This window comes from Podarcis muralis, chromosome 13, assembly GCF_964188315.1.
Source record: "Podarcis muralis chromosome 13, rPodMur119.hap1.1, whole genome shotgun sequence".
NCBI classification, from domain to species: Eukaryota; Metazoa; Chordata; class Lepidosauria; order Squamata; family Lacertidae; genus Podarcis; species Podarcis muralis.
The window spans coordinates 478,367-489,933 of NC_135667.1; the positions used below are offsets into that span (position 1 = coordinate 478,367).

The following is an 11,567-nucleotide window of genomic DNA, read 5'->3' on the forward strand; positions in this document are numbered from 1 at the left end:
GACCGAGCCCAGCTCTGGGTTTCCGGAAGAGCCTTCCCCTTGCAGTGGTGGCGTCTCTGCCCCAAGGAGCTTTCAGTGCAGGAAAATGAGACAGAGAAGTTTGATGGAAGACGAGGGGAAGGAGAATTTCCCAAGGAGATCTGGGATCCTTATTACTATGCTGGAATCTGTTTGTTGATTTCAGTCCTGTTGAATGTTGTAAATAGTTCCTTAAATCAATGGCTCTTTGATTCTCTTTGTGAAGCTGCTTCGAGGTTGACTTGTTTACAGTCAGGGGGGTGTACATTTTATTTATTTCATTTCATAAAATTGTAAATTTTATGAAATGAAATAAATAAGCTGACCAGCCGCTTTGTTGTTGTGGGGGGGGGTCACAACAACCTGAAGCGGCTTTTTTATTTGTTAAATTTATATCCCTCTGTAACACAATATACAGGATAGAACAATAGTCCAAGCAGGGCAGGGAGTCTGTCACTTGACCGTCTGCCTCCTTTTCCTCATGGTGGGGGCTAGGGAACCCCCGTTCCGCCACGAGGGTCAGGAGGATCCCCCAAACCGTCTTGCGTGTTCCCCCCCACCCACCCAAAAAAGCAACTTCTCTTGATCTTCTTCCTCCCCACAGAGGCTGCAGGAGCTGGTGGTCCCTCTTCTCATCCGCCTGGGTCAGGCCGAGACCCCCCCGGGCTCCCCCTACGCCAGCGCCCCCTGCCGCAGGGAGCTGCACCGCCTCCTGCTGGCGCGGTCCTGGCCGCCCCCCCGCCCTCCTGGCCGCCCCCTTTCCACTGCGCCCTCCGCTTGTTCAGCCAGGGGCGCGCCGACCCCAACCTCCAGGTGAGTCTCTCTTTCCCCCAACTCCCACGTGGGGTTTGGCCCAAAGGGAAGCCGGGGAGCAGGGCAGGAAGGGAAGAGCCCCCTCCCCACATCGGGCATCCCCCCCCCCCCCCCGAGAGCCTAGTCTCTGCACAGCAGGTAGACTGCCTCTCAGCCTGGAGGTTCCTCCTTCGCCGTCCATCCTCCTCTCCTCCTTTGCCAGTCCTGGAGGCGGGAAGTCAACCCCCTGGCTGGGCCCTGTTAAAGGTTTCCTAAAAGAATTGCTTTACTTTATTCATAAATAATATGGTTTTGAGTTTTTAATGTGTTAATATTTTGTTGAAAGCCGCCCAGGAGTGGCTGGGGCTACGCAGTCAAATGGGCAGCATATACGTAATACAGGTGAAACTCAGAAAATTAGAATATATTAGAAAAGTTCATTTATTTCAGTAATTCAACTTAAAAGGTGAAAGTAACTAATATATGAGATCGACTCACGACATGCAAAGCAATGCTTCTACTTCTCAGGGGTCCAACCTTCCTCCATTTGCAATCCTTGTTTTGCTGAAGTCCTTGAATATTCTAGTTTTCTGCGATTGTTAATTTGGGGTTTTCATCAGCTGTACGCCATGATCATCACAATGATAACAAAGCAAGGCTTGACATGTCACAAGTCTATCTCATATATTAGTTTCACCTTTCAAGTTGAATTACAGAAATCAAGGAACTTTTCCACGGTATTCTGATTTTTCGAGTTTCACCTGTAATAATATAATTACAGTGGTACCTCGCAAGACGAATGCCTCGCAAGACAAAAAACTCGGAAGACGAAAGGGTTTTTTGTTTTTTGAGCTGCTTCGCAAGACGATTTTCCCTATGGGCTTGCTTCGCAAGACGGAAACATCTTGCAAGTTTGTTTCCTTTTCTTAACACCGTTAATACAGTTGTGACTTGACTTCGAGGAGCAACTCATAGAACGCAGTGTGGTAGCCTTTTTTGAGGTTTTTAAAGACTTTGGGGATTTTTGAAGCTTTTCCAAAACTTTCCCGACACCGTGCTTCGCAAGACGAAAAAAATCACAAGACGACAAAACTCGCGGAACGAATTAATTTCGTCTTGCGAGGCACCACTGTACTAGAAAATTCTGCTAGGGTAGGAAATGGCCTTTTCTCCCATTTGGAACCATTTATATGTTAGCTGCAGCAATGAGGTTGAGCATTATTTCTCGTTCATTTTCTGGAAGAATAATAATAATAATTTATTATTTATACCCCGCCCATCTGGCTGGGCTTCCCCAGCCACTCTGGGTGGCTTCCAAAAAAGTACTAAAATACCGTAATACATCAAACATATTTTGGATAGCAAGGTGGAAACATCACAGGTCCTGAGGGTGTCAGATATCCCGGCGTGTCAGATATATTGGCCTGCACCGATTTCTGGAATATTTCTCTTTGGGAACAATTCCGAAAGACGTGAGCGTCCTCTGCTTTATTTAATCTGGGTCTCCAGCATTTGTCTGCTCTTGAGTTCAGTCTATACAGTGCTCAAATACCATTCGTAGGCAGTTTGGAAATAGTTCTCCTTTAGCACCAGCTCCCGGAATTTCCTGGTTGTTCTCTGACCTGAATCTCACCCACACACACACCCCATTTTCTCCTCTATGTGTCCTGGTTCTGATCTAGGCTCAACCCAAAGCTCATCCTTTTAAGCAGATGGGAGATAGATTTCCCATTTGTCCTCTCCCTCCATCTCCCCATATTTGTGCGTCATAAAGGAGACTGCACCTCTAATTGTGCTGTAATTATTTGCATGGTTTTAATGGGTGGGTGTCTAGTTTTAATTCTGTGGGTGTTTAATCATTTTTTAATTATTGTTCCTCCCCCACCCCCTTAAGTTTCCAGCCTGCTCTTATCTTACGTAATATAAACAACTATATCATGTATAAATAAGGACATAACGTAATCTGTGTTTTGTGCTTTTGTCTTGTATTTCTATGTTGTGGACGGCCCTGAGATCAATGGATGAAAGGCAGTTTCCAAATTAAAAATTATAACGGTAATAAGAAAAATGTAAGAATGAAAATAATCAAAACAATTTGGCATTTATTTTCCTCCTCCCTCCGCAGGTCTCTTCCTTCTGCACAGAGGCCCTGGCTGTCTGCAACGCCCTCCTGCACCCCCGGGTGCCCTCCCTGCAGCTCCCTCTGGCCACCCCTCCAGGGGGCCCCCAGGCCCCCCCGCCGGGCCCCTCGGAGCTCTCCCCCGCCCTGGCCTCGCCCTTCCGCCCGGCACCCCCAGCCCCCTTCTCGGCCCCCCGCCTCCTCCTCCCTCCCCCCGCCTCCTCGGCAGCCAACCCCCTGGGGCTGCCCCCCCCAGGCCTGGCGTCCCCCGCCCAGCTGCCCCCCCGCCTGGCCCCTGAGGAGCCCTCCCTGCCCACGTCCCCCGGGGCGGCCGAGGCGGCTCTGGGCGCCAAGCTGCGCCGCTCGGTCTTCGTCCACTACGACAAGGAGGAAGAGGAGGACGTGGAGATCTCCCTGGAGAGCGACTCGGACGACTCCGTGGTCATTGTGCCCAAGGGGCAGCTGGGCAAGGGCCCGGGGAGCGCCATGGCAGTGGCAGCCGCCGTAGCCCAGGTCCCCACCCCGCCCGCTCCTCCGCCAGCCCCCCCTGCACCCCCTTCCCCCCCGCCAGCCTCCGAGGAGACCCCTCCAGAGCCACCGGCCCCGCCCCTCTCCCTGGGTGTCCCTCTGCCCCCCGCCCCCACCGCTGTCCTGGCGCTGCCCGCCTCCCCTTCCCCCGCAGCCATGGACCCCCCGTTCCCCGCCTTGGTGGAGGAAGACCCCACCGTCATCAACATCAACAGCAGCGAGGACGAAGAGGACGATGAAGACGACTACCCGGAGGACGAGGAATACTTTGAAGAGGACGAGGAAGAGGTGCACTGGGGAGGAAGGGGCCGGTCAGACGGGCAGCATGTTAATTCTTATTTCTTATTGTGATTGCCAGGCAGTGAAGAGGCAGGGCTTATGGGGCAGGAGGTGCTCTGACCCTGTGGGTCAAATTCATCTCTGCTTTTCCCCCTGGGGTAAGAACTTCACCACCACCAGGACATTACCCAGGTGAAGGGAACACCTTTACATAAAACATATAACCAAGGAAATAAGTCCAGCAGCCCCGTTAGGGACCCAGTTTATTATCTGCTCTTGCAGTAGGACAGAGCTCAACTTAACATGGCTTATATAGTAGCTGCAAATGGATCGCATGCAAAGAGCTATAAAACATCAGACAGTTTTCTGCGTACACTGAGAAGGGTTACAGGTCATGGGATGTATAACACACATAGCTCCATACCTGTCTCTGCTCCCCCCAAGCGCTCAGGCCGTTTGGGTCTCAGTTGTCGCCCTTAGCAGGCCTTGGCCAGCCCCACTCTCACTTCCCTCGTCCCTGGGAAACTCTCGGGAGCTTCAAGAAGATGCTGGATTGCCAGCTTGAAACAGACTTAGGAAAACATCACCATTGGCTGTTTCTGCCACTTTGGGGGTTAGGTAGCAATTTTAGTTTATGGCCTAGAGAGCACAAGGGCTGTAAAATGTCGGCACCCAGGAGCCTCACGGAAGTCATTCCCTGGTGGATTTCATCTTGAGGTTAAATGCCGTTCATATTGAAATATTGTTTTCAAAATCAAAAACAGACACTTTTTGTCTCTAATGTTGACATCACCCCCCAAGCCACAGCTGTCAGCCCCACACCTGACAGGCGAAGACGGGGCTTGCTCTGGGCCCCGATTAGGGGTTGCGGGATTAGGGGCGAGCAGCCGCAAGGGGCCCCTTGGCAGCCATGTTTCTTTTCGCCCTGGGTGGCAAGGGGTTGGGCTGCATGACCCTCAGCCGGGTCTCTCACAAGGTAGCAGGCTGCCCTTTGCTGGCGTTGGGTAGCTGCCCTTTGCTGGGTGCCCATCAGGCTGCGGTTCCTGCGCACTGGGGTCGGGCTGGATGGCCTTTGGGTGGCCCTCTCCCAACGCTACAGTCCTGATTCTCTCCCACCCACCCTTTTTTTTTTTTGCTGGCCAGGAGGAAGAGTACGACGAGGAGGACGAGGAGTTTGGGGAGGATCTGGAGGAGGAAGAGGACGAGGAGTTTGATGAGGAGGAAGGCCTGACGGAGGAGGAAGAGGACGAGGAGGAAGGCCTGACAGAAGAGGAGGAGGAGGAGGAGGAAGAAGGGGAGGAGGAGGAGCGGAGGGTGCTGCCCTCACTGCCGCCCCCACTGCCGCCCCACCGGAGCGACGAGGAGCCGCCGGAGCTCTTGCCCATCCAGGACGAGCCCCCCAAGTTGGAGGAGGAGGAGGAAGAGGAAGAAAACGAAGACGAAGAGGCGGCCGCCGGACTCCTGATGGAGGTGGACGAGGAAGCCTTCCACCCCCCAGAGGAAATGGCAGAGGAGGAAGAGGAAGGAGGCCGGCTGGAGCGGGACCTGGGGAAGGCAGAAGGCCAGGTGTCTCCTTTGCGGACGGCCGAAGGGCAGGCCCCCCTCCCCAGCACGGCCGCCCTGCCCTCCGTGAAGCTGGAGGAGGAGCAGGGCGAGAAGCAGCCCCCCCAGGAGGAGCAGGAGGGCCCCGCGGCTGCCCCACGGACCTCGACTCCGCAGGGGCAGGAGGAGGAAGAGGAGGAGGAAGTGGTGGTGCACGAAGGGGGCCGGAGAGAGCCAGGAGGGGCGGCCCCCGAGGCTGCAGCGCTGCGGGGAGAGGCGGAGAAGCAGGAGCCGCCGCCGGGCGAAGAGGTGGGCATGAGGGGCAGGGCAGGGAGAGGGGGCACGGCTGCCCCCCCCCCCGCACATGTGGGGAAGAATATTCCCTCGTTATCTGAACTCTGTACGGTGCATCTTCCACTCTGGGGTGATAGTGGAGCTCAGGGTGTGGCGTCGAAGTTCCAGGCGGAAAGGAACCTGGGGCGGCTCAGTCGGTAGAGCAGGAAGGGTCGTGGGTTTGAGCCCCACGTCGGGCAAAAGATTCCTGCACTGCAGGGGGTGGGACTTGGTGACCCCCCCCCCAGTTCCATGACTCCATCATTCCAAGTATGAAGGCATCACAGGTGGAGGGTTTTGTTTCGTTTGGTTAATTTGTAGACCCATAGATCTCAGGGCTTTCGCGGTGTAAAATTACAATCTAATAAATGCAAAATGCATAATAAAAATAAGAACAGTGATCCCTTGGGATCCCCTTCCAGATACTCACAGTTCTCTAGTTCTGTCCTCTGTCCCCGGTCTGATCTTCTCCCCCCCCCCCCCCACCTCCAAGAAAGGGCAAAAGAGGGAGTGAAATTATATCAGTTTAGAGTTGGCTCTTCTCTCTCCAAATTAAGCTGTTTGTTTGACACAGTACTGTTTTCTATTTATTCGTTTGTTTTGCCTCACAAAATCTCTTCGCTGATTGATTGTAGAGGGAAAAGCCTCGAAGCCGGAAAGGTTTTCTCAGTGAAACCGCATAAAGGTTTTATGAAGCAAATAAGTAAACCTCAAAGTGGTTTGCAAAAGGATGATGATGATGATGATAAACTGTCAGTCAGAAAAGTTTGCAGCAACAACATTTAGGCTTCTGAACAGTTAACACAGCAAAAACCCGAAAACAGATCAGGAACTCGCATGCACTTGGTAATGTGGGCGGTTGTCTGAAAGCAGTTTACCTGTGAGATCGCTTTGCCCCACGTGCTCCCACTTGGCCGGTTCAGCCGGCGGATCTGGCCCTGCTGCAGGCGCCGCACGACACCCGTTCCGCTTTTGTAAGAACTCTGGCAGCCCCTGCCCTTTGGAACTCCCCGCCTCTTGAGATCAGGCAGGCGCCTTTGCTGTACATCAGCAACCGCCAAAACCCTTCTGGTTGGGGAAGCCCACCCAGAGAAGCCGTAAGCAGGAGGAGGAGGAGGCAACCAGGCTGCCGTGCCGTGGAATATTTTGGCGCCGTCTTGTTTTTTAAGAGCACAAATTGTCATTAAGAACAATCCAAATACTCCTGGCTACACTTTGGATGGCAGAGAAAGTCCTCTCTGGGGTGGCGGAGAGTCTGGAGGGAGGGCGTGTCTAGGGCAGGTTCCTAAGTCTGGAGCTGGAGTGGTTTATTGCGTGGGGGGGGGGTTGTGTGTTCTGCAGTCTCTCCAGCTTTGGAGGGAGCAGCGAGGGGTCTTGCAGTGGCAGCTGGGAACAATGGTCAGACCCCACCTGGGTCCACTTCCAGAAGGATATTGGTGAGAAGCTGGAATGTGCGCAGAAGAGGGTGAGCAGGATTTTGAAGGGCCTGGAAACCAAGCCTTGTTTAAGAGGAACAGCTGGGGGGAGATGGAGATGTTTAGCCTGGAGAAGAGGAGACGTGAGAGCCGGCTTCCAGTATCTGAAGGGTTGTCACAAGGAGCAAGCTTCTTATCTCCTGCTCTGGAGGGCAGGATCCGAACCCATGGTTTCAAATTCCAAGAAAGGAGATACTCAACGTTTAGGCTTTCCTGAGGGTAAGAGCCCATCAGCGGCCGAGTGACCCCCACGGAAGGTTTTTTGATAGGTTGGACGGCCGTCTGTCAGCGATGCTTCAGCTGTGATTCCTGCATTTCGGGGGGTTGGACTAGATGACCCTTGGGAAGCCTACCATTCTGTGATTCCCTAAGGCCTGCATTCTGGGTTTGCTGTGTGTGTGTGTGTGTGTACGTCTTTTTTTAGATTGAGTGCCGAAATGCTGTCTTTTCCACCAGTCTTCAAAACTTTGTTCGGCCGAGCACCCTAATATATTGGCGCTTTTGGGGGGGATACTTCCGGTGGGTGGTGGGGTGAGTTGTCATGCCAACTGCAATAAAGTGACACCCCCCCCCCCCGAATTCTCTTCCCCTGCAGGGCACAGAAGTGGATGAAACGGAAGCCATGTTGGCGGACTTTGTGGACTGTCCCCCAGATGAGGAGAAGGTGCCGTCCGAACCCAGTTCCTGAGGGGGCGCTGGAACCGCCGTGGTCAACGGTGGTGGGCGAAATGGGGGCTGAGAAGAGGGGCGCTGTCATCCCTGAAACAGACGTTCCCCTCTGGCGCATCACTGCCTTCTGGACTTAGGAGCCTCCATATTCTATTTTTTATGTTTGTGTTTTGAGGGGAGGAAGGTTTGGGGTTTATTTGTTTTTTTTAATACAAAAGACATTCAATAAAATTTCTTTATACTGCACGTTCACTTTGGTTTGTGGTGCAACGGGGGCCAAGGCAGCAGGGCGAATCGGACCCCTGGGGGGGTCAAGGTGGAAGATTTATGCTTCTCCGGACGGCTGAACGAACGAGAAAGGAGATTCCGACTGAACCTCAGAAGAACTTTCTTGACGGGAAGAGACTCCCTTGGAAGGTGATGGACTCTCCTTTGGTTGGATGGCTGTCTGTCATGGATGCTTTCGTTGAGATTCCTGCATTGCAGGGGGTTGGACTAGATGACCTTTGGGAGTCAGGTTTTCCTGTGTGATCCAACACCTGCACACTTGATCAGTAGGCAGAGCCTTTTTGGTATTGTCGCTCTGTGAGGTAAGAGGCTCCGCAGTTGAGCTTGGTGAATGAAGGAGCAGTTTCAGGTTCTGCAGCCAGCCGTCTCTGGCCGCCTGCCGGACAACCTCCCATTGAATGCTGCATTCGGTTCGTTTGTCAGTGTGAAGGGCACAAACCAACCAGATCAGTTTCGGACCAAGCTTGACCTCTACCCAATGCATGGCACACCCCCCCATAACAGCAGTGGAATCCCTTCCAGTGGCCTAGAGGTGCTTGTCAGTGTGTGTGTGTGTGTGTGATTGTAATACAAAATTTAATGTAAAATATGCCTAGGTCATACCTAATAATATAGATAACTGAATACTTGGCAGTCATTTTTATTTACACATTCTTTAGGCAATTCTACACACATTTCCCCCATCAAAAAAAATGTCAAGTGTCCCTATAGAGATTAATTTTGTCAACTTGCCCCCAGTTCTCCAATCTGTAATGGTAATTCTGTGCCATTAGCTGCCCCTCCCAGTTTGGTGTCATCTGCAAACTGGATGAGCATCCCCTCAATTCCTCCATCCAAGTCGTTTATAGACAGGCGGAGCAACAACAAGCCCTGGACAGAGCCCTGCAGCCCCCCTGGTCACCAATCTATGGCGTAACCTCCTGGGGGGCACAGTCGCCTCTCCTCATGAAGGAAGTTTGAGGAGTTGGAAAAGTGCTGCCAAAATGATCAAGGCAGACTTGGCTTTGAAGAAAGGTTGCAGCCTTTGGGGCTCTTTAGTTTAGACTTCAGAGCAGGGGTTCCCAATTAGCTAATTACTGAGCCCCCCCCCCTCATTGTCAAAAGCCAAGCCTGGCCTAGAGAAAGTGGAGGGAGAGTTGCATCTCCTGACAGTGGAACTCAAAGACATCCAAGGAGTCGGGATGTTGGAAGATTCAGGACAGATAAGATTACACGCAAGGCAGAGTTCGCCTGTGGAACTCCCCGGCACTGGACACCGGAGAGAGGAGGGGGATGCTGGGGGCGCTGGCTTGCCAAGGGTTAAAGGGGATTGAGCTGGATTCCTAGAGGGGAGAGGAAGTCAAGGCGGGGGGGGGGTCGTGTGGGGGGGGGAGAGAAACTCCCGAGCCCAAGCCCCTCCCTCTCCGCCCTGCCTAAAAAGGAGGAGGGGCCTTTGTCTCTCTCTTCTGCACGTGCTGCCTCCAGGGCGCCTCCGGGGAGCCGGTGAGTCTCTGCATTGGGGGGAAGAGGGGGGTCCCTGGGATGCAGGGGGGAGCGGGGGGACCCCCAAGTCAAGGGGCAGAGGCTCCTGCCCCCCCATCTCTGCAAAGCCCGGGTGGGGGCGAGGGCACAGGATGCACCGCTTGGCCGTTTGGGGAGGGCGAGGTCTTTGGGGAAGGAAGAAAAGGGCCTGGAAACAACCCCCCCCCCCCGACTGAGGAATCAGTCCCATCTATTAGCAGAGGTTGTAGAGGGACGGAAATATTAGGACATAAAATGCACCGAAGAAATAAAAAGGAAAGCCTGAGTGTTGGAAGAGGGGAGGGGCAGAGAAGAGAAAGCGCTTCTTGGTGCGGTGCAGAATCAAGCCTGCGGAACTCCCTGCCCCAGGAGGCCAGGCTGGGACCAGGGCAGGGAGGAAGAGGAGGGGCTCTGCTTGGCTTCATGCAGGAGGGCTGAGCTCTTGTCTCCCCAGAGATGCTGCTGAATCCCAGCTGCTGGAAGGAAGCGCAGGGGGAGGGGGGGGGCTTTTGCGCCCCAGTCCTGCTGGGGGGCTTCCCATTGAGGCCCCAGGGGGAACAGGAAGGGGGAGCTCCAGAGGGGCCCACTGGCCTGATCCTGCAGGGCTCCTCTCCTGCTCTGATGCTGAGCTGTTCAGTTGGAGTGAAGCTTCCCCACCACCACCCGAGAATCAGACAAGGGAGATATCGGGACTCCGGGCTTCGCATCCTTGGCAGAACTGCCTCCTATGGAGGGAAATCTCTCTTAATTACTCCGCCAACATTTTTAAGAAACCGCACCAGAGTTTCTGAGCTCCTCTTGGCAGCTTCAAAATGCAAGAAATATCAGATTAAAGGCATCTCTGTTCATGTCTGTGAATGTGGGTTCAGGCTGACACAAGTGGGAATAGTTCCTGTCGTTTCTGTCGCAGGACCCCCCCCCCCCCCATCATTCAGTTTGTACAAACTTCACACACACTCACACACTACGTACGCTACGCTTCTGTTATAAATTCATAGAAAACCAACCATACATCGGATTTGCACTGTTCCACTTTTATTTGACTCCATGAAGGAAGGACTATCAAAGGGGGGGTGGCTTGGTTCTGGTCAGCCCTACAAAATGGGGAAGGTTTGATACAGGACGGCCATAATCCCTTGAGCATCCCAGCACATACACAGGAGCCCTGCCCAGTTGCTATGCCAACCCTGATGGTCCCAGACAGAAGACAATCACGACCACAAAGAACTTGCATATGGGAGTGGATTCAGCATGGACTGAAACAAAGGACAATGATCAGATCTTCCCTCAGGGGGCAGGAAACTGCAAACTCCCCTTTGTCTCCTGGAAGTGACTCATGGGAGGGGGAAAAGGAGGAACCAGCCAGGTGACAGGACACTCAGGTTACCACCAACTCCTCCCTCAACCCCTCCTTTCTGTAATGTATGCATGATGTTTCTGGGGGTGGGCTTGACCTAGAGGAGGGGAATTTCAAAAGTTTTTATAAGACCTGGCACACCATTTTTCCTGTGTCTTTCCTCTCTCCTGCAAGTGAGGGGAGCACCCTGTCACGACAGTGTTTCTTCAATAAAGACCAAGCCTACAGGCTGCTGTTTTGCTCCAAGTTATCCTGGTTGGTGTCTTTGTTTTTGTCCAAGGGAGCCCTCGGATTTTTCCAGTAACAAAACCTAAAGAGCTTTAAGGCATTAAAACAAAGTAGTAAATGCACAGCTTTTCTTTTCAGGTTCCTAGAAGAGGAGGTGAAATGCTTCACTCTGTTTCTCTTTCCTCCCTCTCATTCCTTTACTCAGTTATGAGTTTAATCCTTTGGACGCAGCACAGCTTCCTTCTCTGCCGAAAACTGGGGCTCCCTTTCCGTCAGTTCCCCTCTCTCTTGGCAATCCCACCCCTCAGGGGTTTCCAAATAGCATCGCATATATGGCTCTGCGGGGGTTAAGCTGTGTAACACTACTACTACTACTAATAATAATAATAATAATAATTTATAACCCATGCTTTCCCTTAAGTTCCCCAGGGAAGAGGAA

At 53.0% G+C, this 11,567-nt stretch overlaps 2 protein-coding genes across 2 annotated transcripts in view; one reads left to right on the top strand and one right to left on the bottom strand.

The window, feature by feature from the left end:
• Positions 1-8,001, top strand: part of PELP1 (proline, glutamate and leucine rich protein 1) — a 17,500-nt gene extending 9,499 nt beyond the window's left edge. Inside the window, 5 exon segments of the mRNA XM_077917797.1 lie at positions 608-736; positions 739-831; positions 2,936-3,745; positions 4,880-5,587; positions 7,682-8,001. Of these exon segments, the coding sequence (XP_077773923.1) occupies positions 608-736; positions 739-831; positions 2,936-3,745; positions 4,880-5,587; positions 7,682-7,774 (1,833 nt within the window). The 3' untranslated portion in view covers positions 7,775-8,001.
• ARRB2 (arrestin beta 2) overlaps positions 1-11,567 on the bottom strand; it is a 233,660-nt gene that overhangs the window by 28,277 nt on the left and 193,816 nt on the right. The window lies entirely within an intron of this gene.